Source organism: Colletotrichum chrysophilum, assembly GCF_026319265.1.
Source record: "Colletotrichum chrysophilum strain AFK26 chromosome Unknown scaffold_113, whole genome shotgun sequence".
Lineage (NCBI taxonomy): Eukaryota > Fungi > Ascomycota > Sordariomycetes > Glomerellales > Glomerellaceae > Colletotrichum > Colletotrichum chrysophilum.
Window position 1 is genome coordinate 89647 of NW_026517400.1, and position 14168 is coordinate 103814.

The 14168-nt window shown below is 53.8% G+C and overlaps 4 protein-coding genes across 4 annotated transcripts; 3 read left to right on the forward strand and 1 right to left on the reverse strand.

Moving 5' to 3' along the window:
* Positions 1-2293: 2293 nt before the first annotated feature.
* COL26b_010510 (uncharacterized protein) lies at positions 2294-2560 on the forward strand (the record flags this gene model as incomplete). Its single annotated transcript, XM_053183206.1, has 2 exons — positions 2294-2358; positions 2419-2560. The coding sequence occupies 2 exons, from the start codon at positions 2294-2296 to the stop codon at positions 2558-2560; spliced, it is 207 nt and encodes a 68-aa protein (XP_053032853.1).
* A 76-nt stretch (positions 2561-2636) lies between these two features.
* Positions 2637-3161, forward strand: COL26b_010511 (uncharacterized protein; the record flags this gene model as incomplete). The annotated part of the gene is made up of 2 exons (XM_053183207.1): positions 2637-3064; positions 3113-3161. 2 exons carry the CDS (start codon positions 2637-2639, stop codon positions 3159-3161), a joined length of 477 nt encoding a protein of 158 aa, XP_053032854.1.
* A 1139-nt stretch (positions 3162-4300) lies between these two features.
* Positions 4301-5217, forward strand: COL26b_010512 (uncharacterized protein; the record flags this gene model as incomplete). The annotated part of the gene is made up of 2 exons (XM_053183208.1): positions 4301-4723; positions 4774-5217. 2 exons carry the CDS (start codon positions 4301-4303, stop codon positions 5215-5217), a joined length of 867 nt encoding a protein of 288 aa, XP_053032855.1.
* A 2460-nt stretch (positions 5218-7677) lies between these two features.
* COL26b_010513 (uncharacterized protein) lies at positions 7678-8720 on the reverse strand (the record flags this gene model as incomplete). The annotated part of the gene is made up of 2 exons (XM_053183209.1): positions 7678-8265; positions 8313-8720. The coding sequence occupies 2 exons, from the start codon at positions 8718-8720 to the stop codon at positions 7678-7680; spliced, it is 996 nt and encodes a 331-aa protein (XP_053032856.1).
* Between the last annotated feature and the right edge of the window lie 5448 nt (positions 8721-14168).

Genomic DNA, 14168 nt, shown 5'->3' on the forward strand with positions numbered 1-14168 from the left:
TGGAAGGCTATATATGAAATCTTGTTCGACTGCATACCATTCCCCCTCACGGCACCTTCATCGGGTAGGCAAACCTTTCACCTAGGCCACAAGTGACCGTTTCCGTGTTCATCGCTAATGCCCATTATCAATCGCAGATGCTCAGAGCACCCAGCCAACGCAGACGACGGAAGGTCCAGAGACAGTGAGAGGCCTGGAGCAGTATCTACAGAACATGAAGCGACTCGGCGGAAGCGAAGCTTCCCTCGAACGATTGCAAGGCTTTCTTGACATAATACAAGAATATCGCGAACAACATCATGCGAAAGATTCGACAAAAGTCTTCCAAGATCCCTTCCCTGCACTCAACACAAATGATCTCAACATCGCGAATGTTTCCGTTCCGCGATTGTCTGGAAATGAGACAGAACAGTTGACTGATGTCAGCATGGAAGGTGTCATTGCTGACTCCCAACTCTTTTGTGAGGCCAGTGGAGACTGGTGTTTTCCGGATGGATTGAAAAGCACGTTTGAGGTCACTGATGAGTATATGTCTGAGGCGTTTCCTTGCGAGTCCCCAGGAGATCTTCTAGGAGATATCAGCACCGCTGCTGAGGGATGCCTGTATGTACCTGGACATTGGACTTAATGTTTATATTGGCGTGGACTCTCGGGATCGTGTTACGTCTAATTTTGCAAGGAGGATTCTTTTGACGTCTCAGACTGTCTACGTAGTTTTGCTTCAGGGCAGCACGTTTATCTTGCTTGTGTCTCGCTTCCATCTCTTTCTAATTGAACTTATGTTGCTCAAAACGTGCCAATCCTACTGTCTGACCTAGGTAGTGGAACTCGCGGTTTCCTCTGGCGTTTTTCGAGCAAGCGGCCTCAAAGATCGACACAAGTGGATTCCTTATTAGTTCCGGCATAAATTCGCAGGTAACATCCCGTCTCAGCCCTCTCCTTGTTCACCCATAGTTCGAGTGCAGGTCACGGGCGAATGGCCTTGATCCATTAGTATCCCTACGACTGACAGCCTGGGAGAGAGCGATATGTTTGTCATACACCCGAACCTTTGCTCGCAGCAGTGACGTGTCATCCTTCGGTTTGTGCTCCGTAGAAGGCAAAGAAAAGATTGTTGAACTATAATAACTTCCCGTGTCAAAGATGGTCAGAGACGCCGGGAAGTGCAGTGGAGCCTGGAATTCCGGAAATGCGCTTTCCCACATCAACCAACAGCTCGCTACAGCCGAAGTGGGCGAATGAGATTGATCTATCCGTCGCGTACCAACAAAGAGCCCAGACGATGAATATCATTGTCCTACATGTTGATTCCTGCCTGCAGAATGCATAAGTGGCGTGTTGCCACTCGCACTTTCTCGGACTAGGAAGGAGGGATTCAATATAAAGCCCCGCCTTCATCCAACCACCCTCAACGATGTTTCCCCTCGTCCTCCCATGGTAAAATTGTTTTCTCCTGCAATCACCTAGTTGACACAACTCTCGATCGATTCTCATTCTGCAATATTTGTCGGTGTACATCATGGGTGACTCTTCGAAAAAGGATTTTAGCCCACCACGAGCGGTCGAGTCCGCTCCAGGTGCAGCGGACCCGGCTTCTCCTCATGGTCGTGTCGCGGAGCAATCCACTTCCGGTCCAGCTACATCACCTCAAGGATCTTCCCCTCATGCCGCTGAAGATTTTTCCCATGCATCTGAGCCTGATGGTGTTGCTCTCGAGGCGGACGCTGGGAACACGGTCATATGCCACGATCGAAACTCTCAGTAAGAACCATGCTGACTTGGAAGTCAGCCCAACGATCCCGCGGAGATGGATGAGCGCATGTACGGATTCCTGCCACCGTTTCCTGGACGAGTCTGACTGATATAATTAGCTCGAACTACACTGCTTCGCTGGCCTCAAGTGTTGTCGATTATCCCATCGAATACGGGCGCCGCTACCACGCTTTCCGGCCCGGAGGTGAGTTGTCCTCTGTGCCAACACTTTGACAATCTTCTACTTCCCTGACACAACCAGTCTATGCCTTCCCGAACGACGAGGTTGGTCTCTTATCACGAACTCTCATCACGCGTAACCTGCATTGCTGACAACAGCACAGGCCGAAATGGATCGCCTCGACATGTCTCATGCGGTGAAAGTCAGATCAATCGGCAACAAGCTCTTTCTTGCGCCTCTCGAGAAGGAGAAGGTCCACAGGATTCTTGACATTGGAACGGGAACTGGGATTTGTACACACCGAGAGCAGTCCAGATTCAGACACTTGCATGCTAACTTTGTTGTGCAGGGGCAATTGAGATGGGCGATGTCTTTGAAAATGCGGAGATTATCGGCATTGATCTGAGTCCTATCCAGCCGAAATGGTAGTTTCTTCTCCGTTGCCTCTATCTTCCATGGGAACTGGCGGCTAATACATGACACAGGGTTCCTCCGAATGTGAAGTTCGAAGTCGACGATGTCGAGAGTCCCTGGGTTGTGAGTTGCAAGTACAACTACATCATGTGCAGACACATGGTGGCTTCAATTCTGGACTGGCCGAAGCTTGTCCGCAACATTTACGAGTAAATAACCTTCCTTCAACTGCCCAGCTTCCAGAACTATTTCCAGAGACCTGCATCATAAGGCCAACACTGACATACCAATGTCCAGCAACTTGGAACCAGGCGATTGGGCCGAATTCCAAGAATTGTCCGTGAAGTACCACACTCAAGACGGAACATTCACCGAAGACCACGCAACATACAAGTGGAATAGGACCCTGATCGAGGCCTGTAAGATGATTGGCCGTGACGCCTGCCCGGGACCGAAAGTCGAGGGTTGGGTGCGGGATCAAGGATTCCGGAACGTACACCATCAAAAGTTCATGCTCCCGGTTGGCCCCTGGCCCAAGGAACCCCACTACCGAGATATTGGCATGCTCAATCTGGCCCAGACACTGGAAGGTCTGGAGGGCTTCTCCTTGAAGCTCTTCTGCGGTGTCCTCGGACGAACGAAAGAGGAGGTGTTCGTTGAGCTTTCGCAGGTGCGAAAAGAGCTGAAGACGGGCGCGTTCCATGCCATGTTTGACTTGTAAGTTATGAAGAGCCGAGCTCTGATCATGTTGCTGATTTTGTGCAGACACGTTGTCTATGGACAGAAGCCCTTTGAGACGGAGGCAGAAGAATGAGCTACACGGGCAGCCAGAGCCTGGACTACACGGCAGGAAATCTTTCTTTCGAGACACAGATTAGCAACAGCAGTCTTTGTTATTTGGTGCAGCAACATGTTCACCCAGCCACAGAATTAATCGAGTATTATGATGGTTAGTGCGCAGTAAGCAATTGTTCCTTCAACGCCTCTGATCAACTCAGTGTCACTTGAAATTACTCCCCACGAATGACGTCTAATACGGTCTATCTTCGAACTGTCAAAAGATACAAATTAAAACTTGAATATTGGTCAAACAAGTTCGACCTGTAAAAGAAATTTCCCAGATACGTAAGGCTTTCTACATGCTATAGCAACTTTTGCGAGATGTCGGACCAGAAGAGTGGTTTGCCATCTCCCAGTCCTCCGAACGTTCCGTGAGCTTTGCAACGTCGTCGGGATGCTCTTGGTAATGTCCGGAGTCATCCAGAGAGCGGAGCGCTCCGTTATCATAACGCGGAGGACGTACTCCCAGGCGGCCCCGTCCCCGCGTCATCCGGTGGATCGGCGACACGCCGATCCAATCAGTCATTAAGGAACCGCAATCATCATGCAATCTCCAGTGGAAAAAAAAACCTACAAGTCAAGACAGACGAACGGTCTTCGGTGACTCTGTCTCCTCCGCATCAAGCCGCCTCGGCTCCCCCGCACGCCAGCATCATCCCATCTTTTCCCCCAGCTTTAGACTCCAATATCCCCGCTTCCCACGCAAGTTGGAAGTCTCCAAAACGCGATTCGTTGGAGAAAGGAGAGAAGGTGCCCACATCATACCTCGGCTCCCCAAGTCTTGATATCCTTGTACACATCGATAAGTGCTGCAATAAGTCCAACCGTTCCTCCCGCGTCTTCAACATCATCGTCGCCGGTCTTCTCCAGAAGGACTCCATCATCGCTTTACAGATACTCGGTCTTTTCCAGCAGTAACAGGAACTAGAGACGAATCCTCGAACCTCGGCTGGCCCATATATTCAACGCCGTCCATCCCATCCATCCCGTCCGGCTTCGTTGACTGATTTTGTATAAGTCCTCCAGTGACTCTCAGCTTCACGACGTAGCCTGAGGTTCATCAACACAGAACTCTCTCTCATCAAACCTCACGATACCGAAGCTTCAATCATAATGGCAACTACCAACACACCTCAACCCAGCTACCAACACCTCATCGACCACGTCGAAGAGCACGGCTACGTAATCATCCCCAACGCCTTCACTGAGGCCGAGATCGAGGAAGCCACCAGCGAACTCGCCCGCCTCGCAGCCGACGCCGCCTCCGCCGGGCCCGCAGGCGGCGACCGTGCCGGCCGCAACGACTTCGAGGGCCTCAACACCAAACGCATCTACGCCCTCCTCAACAAGTCCCCCGTCTTCCAGAAGTTCCCCCTCCACCCGGCCCTGCTCGCCCTCAACGACCACTTCCTCGACCCGGGCTTCCTCCTTAACTCCTTCCACAGCGTCTACATCCAGCCCGGCGAGGCGCCGCAGATGCTCCACCATGACGATGGGTTTGTCACCGTCCCGCGGCCTCATCGTCCGTTTGGCACCGTAGGTGACCCTTCTATCAAGAACAACGGCTGCTTCTGATTTGTCGACAGGGCGTCATGGTCGCAATAGACGACTTCACCCCCACCAACGGCGCCACCCTCGTGATCCCGGGCTCCCACAAATGGGGCGACAAGGACCACGACCGCGCTCCCCGCCGCGAGGACGCCGTCCCCGTCGTCATGTCCCGCGGCAGCGCCGTCTTCTTCGTCGGCACGCTCTGGCACGGCGGCGGGCAGAACACCTCTGACCGCGAGCGCAGGAGCATGACCGTGCAGTACTGCCAGCCCTGGATCCGCCCGCTCGAGAACCAGATCCTCGCCGTCGACTGGGACAAGTTGGACGGCATGCCGCGGCGGCTGGTGGATATGCTCGGGTACGGGGTGGGCTCGCCATTTATTGGGTACGCGGATGGGATTCACCCGTGGAAGGTGGCGCAGAGGCGGATTAGGGAGCAGAAGGAGCTGCGGGCTGGGTCGCGGCAGGGGAGGTTGTGAGATGAGACGTTGTGGGCTGTCTGGTTCTTAGATTGACACCGGGGTTTTGGGTATTACTTTAAATGAAATATGTGTAGCATAGAATCGAGCCGTTCTTTTTCAATGTTGTCGAATCCGTCTACCTAGCGTCTATACAGGACTGGCTCTGGTTTCGAAACCTGCTCAACTATTAGGAGGTCTATTATCGTTATTGCCCCTTTGATCCTCGCCTTCGTCCTCTACATTCGCCTTACTGTTATCCTCGTCGTCGTTGTCGTCATTGTCGTCATCTCTGCCGTATAAAAGCCCCCGCCCGAAACTGTCAGAGGGATGCTTCCAAACATCAAATTTACAAATCAATGATAATATAATAACTTCCATGAAAGATTTGAGATAGGGATCATATCTGATTTGTAACGATCCGCGTAAACCCAATCTATCTAATCTGATTAGAGGTGAAGCTCGGTCTGAACCCCTGGTCTTCTAATGCTCAACAGACGACTTGAAATTGCCCTGTATGCTCTATTCCACCTCAGGCCCTGCACCATCCCATCTTTCCTTCCAATGAATACCTCGAGCTTGTTGTCGAGAAGTGTTATATCAGCTTCACTCTCGGCTGCCTCGAGGTGGAACCTCAAGCTTCTCCAATGTTGCCGGTTGTAGAGAGCTTGGAAGACCGCTATCATCGTTGAACAATGAAATCCTGCCTCCTGAAAGCCGGCACCGCCTTGTTGGTCATGTGTCTCCTCCATCGTAAGGCGATGTGCATTCTCCTGCTCATCAGTCTCCTCCTCCTCCTCCTCCAAATTCTCGCCCTCTTCACCATCCATATGCTTCTGATGTCTGTCCACCCATTCACGGTCGTTCGCAAGAGGCATCGGGGTTTCGATCCTTGTCAGAAGTGTTCCCTCGAGCCTAACAGGCTGGCTTCTTACTAGATAGCCAAGGTCTTTCTGCGATACAGGCGCTCCCGAATCGTCGATAAATCTGCCCGCGACCCACCGTAATGGGAATTGGATCCGATGCTCGTCCTCGTCGCCCCTCGCACACTTTCTATCGCTTCTCTCTTCTTGATCGGCCATCGTAATTTTCTTTGCAGTAAAGCCGCAATCTTGTGCTGCTGGTGGGAATGTGAAGATGATTTTTGGTTGGTTTACCGGTGAGGAAGGTGGACGAATGTTGACAGTGGAAAAGTGAAAAAGTGAAATGGTCGGGAAGGAGAAGGTGGTGGATGGTGGGTGGTGGGTGGCTAGATTGGTGAGGAAGGCGCGGCTTACACCTTGATTTTTTGGACAATTTGTTTTTTGGGGGCAGTCGCAGAAATTCCTGTATTTCCGCAGTTCAGCTACTTACTTGAGGGATATTTCTGAGTGCTTAATAACAGTCTCTTCCCCTCGTCCCAGTTGGTTCGTGTTACTGCGGACCACTTACCTCTGATAGCTCTCAACCTCATGCACCACTACATACCCACCAGACGCTGAAAATGCGAACATAATCAACACATATAGTTGTAATAACAAAATAAAATACATTACAATTCTCCGATCTTGAACCCCGCCCTTGACTGGCAAAAAGAAAGTGTAACTCTTTTCTTCGCGGAAGCGCCTGCCTTAACGGAGCGGCTTCAGAGTTTGAAGTGCAACGCGAGAGGAGGAGATCTTACATCTTCTGAATGATTTGCGACTGCCACTGCAAATAAGACAGGATCAGCACGCCCAAGAAAGGATCAGCGCTCTCACATCGGATCGTCGTTGCACAAAGTTTAGTTTGAACCCACAAAACCTGCAGCCAGCCCAGCCCAGCCGTTTCGTTGGTGTTGGTGGCTTGGACAAACCTGCATGAGAGGCAAACAAGCTATCGGGTCCGAGGACTAATCTCACACCCAATCATTTTTCATCACCATGTCGCGCAAGGAAAGCTCAGGATGGTTCTACTTATTGATTGTATTGAGATGACCATGATAGGTCGTTGTCTTCTTCCTCTTACTCCCCAAGATAAACCACCATCTTCAAGAGTATCTACAAGAATAGGATTAAGACTCGCACATGCGAAGATTACTATTTGTGCCGCATCTCATTGGATGCCGACAATGTGCCAGTATGTGGCGCCATGTGCCTTCCTACTCTTCATCGCTGTCCTCAGCGAATATTCCCACATGATCATGATCAGCCTTCCCGGCTGTGGTGTAAATGCCCAGTCAAATCGACAAACCGCCAACCAATGCCAGCTCTTGGCTATTTTTCTTTCCAGCCCAGCCATGATGTGACACACTAGAGACTAATATAAAAGATGTAGATAAAGACCGAGTGATAACTCGAGAGGCCCGCGGGGGCGGCGAATTATGAAAAGAAGTAAATGCGAAAGAATGTTTGAGGGGTATCAAGGCGCTTGCTGGAAAATCAAATCTCTAAACATGACTCATAGCCATCCGTGCAGATCGTTGAACAACCTGGTGTTGCTGTACTGCTGGCGTGATGCTGTCTACCAGAAGTTGAACGCCATCGCCAGCACGATTGCTGCTGTCGACAGGGCCCATGACGGCATTGACAACCCCGCTTTGCTGACGGCCGCTAGCAGCGTGATATTGACGTATTCGGGGCCACAGATGGTGTTGACTTGGCTGGCGGCATCCTCGTACGTATACGAAATAGGGAGCCTCCGATTGGACGTGTACGTCTGGTAGATTTCCATGGTCCGTCTGAGACACGAGCCGCAAGTAGGGTTGGCGCTGCCGGGGAGAGTCATGTTGAGAGGGAGGTAGTAGAAGTAGACATTCGAAGGCGTGGTCAGGTTGGTGACGGCGTTGGCGAAGCAGTACATGGACGTGTCGGGGTCAGTGAGACAGGTGGCCTTGTATAGCATCTCATACGACTTCATGCCGAGGTAGGCTTGCATGACGATGGGGTTGCCGGCTTCATAGTCCGATCCGCAGTTGGCGGCCAGAGTCAGGTTGCTGGCCACGCCGTTCAAGTACGTGGTGCAGAAGTCGACATCCGCACTGCAGGTGGCGTCGAGTACCTTGACAATGCTCAAGAGCTTCTTCTCAGCCTCGAAGAAGGACCTCGAACCCTGGACAAGTTAGTACACATTTTTAGTCGGCATATCGTGAAACTCACCTGAAGAAGCATAGAGAGCGGGTAGCACTTCTTAAAGTTGGAGTTGGTGAGGACTTCGTTGATGAAGCGGGGGCAAGAGGCGCCGTCGTTGCTGGTGAAGTTGAAGGCCAAGCTGGTGTCGAAGGGAGATGGCAGAGGCGACGCAGCCTCGACGGTCGCAGCAGGAACGGTAACTGAAAGAGTCAAGGTGGTCGGGTCGTCCGTTGCCTTGACCGTCTGGGTCGCAGTCGCTGTTGCGCTGTCGTCGTCACGCTTCTTGAGCTCTTCGTAAGGCATCATGGTCCAGCGGCCCTTGATCATGGTCGGGGTGCGGTCGTCGACGACGAGGGCGTCCATTGGGGCAATGACTGCGGGGGCGGTAATCTGAGCGGGGAGTTCAGAAAGAGATTCGGAGGTGGCCGAGACCATGGAGGCGATGGTGAGGAAAAGGAAAAGCCATAGTGACCGTGGCCTGCGGGGGGAGGTTGAGTGTGTAGCGAATGAAGACATGATGAGAGGTGAGGCCATCATGAGGAAGCTGCGGGACGCAGGTTGGAGATGCGGAACATAATCCTTTTGCCGGACTGTGGTGGCAAGATACGAGAAGAGGTGCCTCTCGCTCGATGTTGGCTGGGCAGATGGTTTTGTTGGTTTCCCTGGAGAACCCCACGTTGTGATCGGCGTCGATTGTCTCTAGCCGGTGATCGACCAGATCACGCACGCGATGGTGGATATATTATGGCACCAAGGAAAAACAAGAGCACCACTCCACTACTTGCACCAAGGTGGAGGACTTGTGCAGGCGACCTATTCGGTGCTTGTCGAGAGCCGGTGAGTTCGGATGCAGGCGGGTAAACGAGTGATCCGCCAGATGAGTTTCCAACAACACCAATGAAGGAGTCGAATGCGAGCTGAGAGCGATGCAGTCGAAGGATTAATAGCGAATCGGTTCGGTAGCCTCCGGCGTAAACCCTCAAGTCGGCGAATCCTTCGCAAGCGGTCGTTTTGAGATTATTCGGAGTGATTAAATAGTTGCTCGAGCGATATCCAAATGCTCGAAGCTTTCCCGGTTGTCGACGCGCTGGTTGACCTATCTCGGCGGAGCGAAGAAGACAGGAGTCAGATGAAGTGCGTGCGGTCTCGAGGTCGTCGACTGACAGGCGTATTGTCGTGTCGAGGCGAGCAACTCAGTCGGCTTGGACGGTTGGCGACAGGAAGCAGGTGAGGCTCTGAAAGGGCGACGACGATCCCTGGCTCTGGCTGGGGGAGAGGAGGTGATTAAGAAGGAGAAGCAACGAGTGGATGGGTGGACGGGACGGGACACTATGGAATAGATGGGATGGGATGGGGGGAGAGCGAGCAATATTGGCTTGGCTTGGCTCGCTCGCGTGGTGGGAGGCACGGTTGGCCCTGGCTTGCTCGGTTCCTGGGATGGGATGGCACCAGGGGAACAGGGGTCCAGGGGAACGAAGCCTTTGACGGTTGCCGCTGCTGCTACTGCAGTGCGGTATGTCTCCGTACCTTACTCAAGGAACGGTACGGATAGACGAACCTGCGTTGGGTGTAGAGAGCAAAGGGCCGCGCGCTGGCTTCTGCAGTGGAGTCTGGACGAAGCATGGACGGCACCCGTGGTGGGCTGCGTCGTATTTTCATTCAGGAATCAGAGCAAAAAGGGAACGGGGGGTTTGGGGGCAAAACTTGTCAATGATTCCGCTATCGCGCAGCAGAACGCAGCACAGCGCAACGCAACGCAGCGCAAGACAAAAACCCGGACCTGGACAGACAGACCCAGACCCTCTGCACCCTCACCTGGGACCTGCACACGCACCGGGCCAGCAGACGAACTGATGTGGCCAAAGTGCGCTGCCCTGAACTTGGACTTGTTCGTGGCCGGTGGTCCATGGTCCAGGTCCACGAAAGAACCGGCACCCCTGGCAGGGACTGGGGGCTTGGAGCAGGGGGACAGGGGTAGGGCAGCAGCACGCCAGCCGCTAGCCGCTTGAGGAAGGGCGCCGGGAGGGGGGAAAGGAGGAGATTTGGCGTCAAGCCACTCAGCAGCAAAAGCCAATATTCTAATTCTTGTACCTGGCCACTCAGATCAGTATGAGAAAATACTTTGACGACTTTCTCTCCACTTGCCTGCGATGCACCGCACATGGGGACACGGGGACGGGGGGCGGAAGGGGAAGGGGAAGGGCTGTGTTGCCCAGGGCAGTCGAAGCTTGGAACCTTGGAAGCTTGGGAGTTTGTGCTTGACAGCTGCGATTCCCGGGCTGCGGGTTTGTTGACGTCGTCATTTGTTTCCTACCCGGGTCCCGCTCCGCTCAAAAGCAATCGGAGATGACTGGGAAGGTCGATATCGTCCCGGCAGATGCCATGTTGAAGTTGGAATCTGCTCCTTGGCTTGAGTCCAGTTGGCGGCGGCACGGCGGCTGGCTGGCTGGGTAAGGCGGCATGAACAAAGAGAAACAACCTTATTATCGGCACCAACGGGCGACCAACCGGACTCTCGCGGAGTGTTTTGGTCGCATCGGCCAGGCGGTGACTGCAACGGCCGATACGACGCAACGCAGCAGCCCAATGCAGTGAGCGAGATATGTGCCGCGCTGCAGCATATTCCCAAGGACGGCTATAGTCAGTGAGATGAGGGTAAAATGTCGCGCGCGAAATAATGGTTCAATAGGCGGCTGGGAGACAAAAGCAAGCGAACCGGGCAGAGGCAGAGGCAGCAGGGCCCAGCATGCCTACCGGTGGTCTAGAACAGCATGATCGAGGCAGGGTTCCAACGAGGGATGAGTTTCTCAGACGGTTGATTGGCCATGAAAAGGAACGAACAACACGTCAGACTGCTGACTGGAATTGTCGAGTTGTCTCTGATGAGCAGTCGAGGTAGCCAAATCGGTGCTTTCAGTCATCGGCCCCAGTGTCTTGTGCAGTGTTGTTGTTTGGATGCAAAAGCAAGAGCTAACCACGGCGAGCGGGAGATGACCACCCTCATGCCCGAATCGGGAGGCAGGAGGCCCACCCTTGCTCCTGCTGTTGTTTGTGTGTCGTGCTCACGATATGGAGGGGGCACAGGCATGGTCGAGGTCGTGGGCCGGTGCCGGCAGGAGCGGGTTTTGGTGGAGGCAACTGCCCAGGTGGGAAAAGCAGGTGCCGCCGACTGGCATTGGAGCGCTGGCTGGAGCCCTGGAGCACTGGGACGGAGGCCCTTTCACCCGTTCTGGCGGTGCATTGCGCTCAATGTCCGGCTCGCAGCCTGCTGCGCCTGAAGTTGTGGGGGCTGGATTCGTCTGTCTTCAGGTGGGAGTTGGCGCCGTTGATCGTCGCTCACCTGTCACAAATCTTTAGTGTTTTGCAAAGTATCGTAGAGTACATGCCTTGGGTAAAGAAAGCCTCCGCTCACATCGTCTATTTTGAACCACACTGGGCTGCCCCGTTTCCCACGACAACGGAGCTTGACTGCCGACTGCCCAAGAAGGTTGTAGCCAAGGACCAAGGCAGAGAGAGCGTGACCCCTCGCAGCTTGCTGATAACGGATGATGGATTGCGTATCGCCCCACATACCAGCTAATGACCTGCACAAGGCAAGAGCAGCTGTGCGCCTGCATATGCACATTCCCCGACCCCGACTCGACCGCGAGATGTGCATCGCCGGCTGGGGTGTTCCTGTCGGGACACGAGGAGCAGTTGTGAAAATGCGGAAGGAGCTCCAGATTGGCCGCGGTGCACAATGCCTGCACCTGAAAAAAAATGCAGATTAAATCGGCGAATCATAGCGGGCTCTGCTAAGATGGTGGGGCGTGTCATTGGTCCAAGTGTCGCGTCCACCCCCACTTCCCACTTGACGGCGCGACAGGCAAGCGCACAGGAGTCAGGAGTCAGGGCGTGCATTCACATTATTCAATATTTGCCTGGAAGGAGCTCCTCAGGCCTCCTTCTTGCTCAGCTTCCAATCCAACCAATCCAACATCACCACTCCAAAAGGGAAGGCTCATCTCGTTGAATGCTGCCTTCCAGGTTGCTTACCTGGCACGAATGGGCCTGGCCTAACGGGAAACGGCGGGACACGACGCTGCCCTGTGTCTAATGATCCAATGATCCTCCCGGCTGTCAAACTTTGTTGCTTCATTTACAATTGGGGGCTTCGAGATGGTCTCTCCCAGTAAAAATAGCGACTCCCGACTAGGCCATCCCTGGACAAACAACACTCGAACACGTCTGTTCTCGCCTCTCTCAGGAGAAAAGAAAGAAAAAGAATTCTTTGCTAATTGCCCATCTCCGCTCTCCATTCTCCGGCTCTCCTATCCAGCTTCCGTGCGTCTTTTCCGATCCAGTCCAAGATTTGACAGCCATGCCGCATACCGCAATTTGGACCCCATCGTCTGAGTCGTCGTCACCCGTTGGCCTGACGTGGCCCGAATAAGGAATTTCAAAATGCCTCTAGCCTCGATTCGTCTCAATAAACATTTGCCATGCAGCTGCGGTCATCGCCCGACAGATGCTGCCTACGAGCATGACAAGCTCACGCGATGGCCTTCCTCCTCTCATTCATCCTCGGCCGCCAATCCCATCGAACCTTGGGAGGATCTCCAGCCTCCAACCTGCAGCTGTCATTTCGTTGTCATCCTCGTGCTCAATTCAATGACATGCGCCAATGAGGCACCCAAATCAGCCGCCATCGTCAACAATGTCAGAGTCTAGGCCAAGGCCGCCGAAAAGATTTGCACTGGAATCGACCGATTCTGCAAGGCGCCAGCCGGCCCGCTGGGAATCCAATCACGTCTTGTGTCTCCAGCTGCTCATTTCCTGCCATGCCGCCCACGCGGGGTCCCTTGCCATCAGCCGCAGTTCATCCACACGCACATGCGCTGGTCGACTTCACTCCTGCAACGAAGAACCCTACCGTCGTCCCCCGCGCGATCCCCGTCGGAGGGTTGACACGAGCCTTTCGTCTTCGGACGATTACGCCAAAGTAGAGTGTCCCGGCGTAGACTTCATCTATCAACAAAGTCAAATACATGGTCCGAGAAAAATGTTCAGCACATCTCCCAATATCGGATGGAGCGGCCCGACTAACAACCACTCAATTCCGATAACCGTATTCGTCGGCTCCCTGCAGACAGGATGCTCCCTCCAGCCTTCGAGAAGTCTTCACAGAACCCTCTTTCGACTGTTTACCCTCTGTCGTCAAGGCTCACTACCTATCCGAGGTGGTGTCATGTCACTTGGGTCTCATTTCCCTCGACCCGATACGCCGGTGAGCACGTCAGGAATGCCATCTCCCGCCGCCGCGTGTCTGACTGCCACACGGCCCTGAAGGAAACGGCCTGTCTTGGTATTGGCCCGCGGCGTTTATGGCTGCCTTTTCCTCATCCACAGCTCGCATTTCTTGAATGCTCCCAACGCCGTGGCTAGCGTACAGGCGGCGCGAGGTCTATCGATTTGTGGCTTTCGCGGTGCCCCTTTTAGTCGACGGGTACCTGCGCCTCCTTGCATACCGCCCGCAAACCGTTCACTTGGGAGATGCTCAGACCTCAACCGTAACCCGACAGGTTTTGTGCGACGACGCCACGGATCGCGTGTGTGTGATGAAGAGTAATGCAGCAAGCTGATGTGATCAGTCGGGCCGCGGTATGATATCACTGCCCCTATTCGGGCTATCCGGCTTCAATGGTCTTGCTCGGGTTGCCGGGTCCCCGTCCAGCGACCCGAGTTACTGGAGATCGGCAAGGACGGCGCGTTGACTGCGCGTCGACGGCAGCTCGGGCTCGCATATCCTCGTCAAGTGTGCTCCACGCCAGCATTCCAACCACGTTGAACGCCCATCATGGCCAAACCTAACAAGGTTGTGATCATCGACTTTTCATGGCTGGA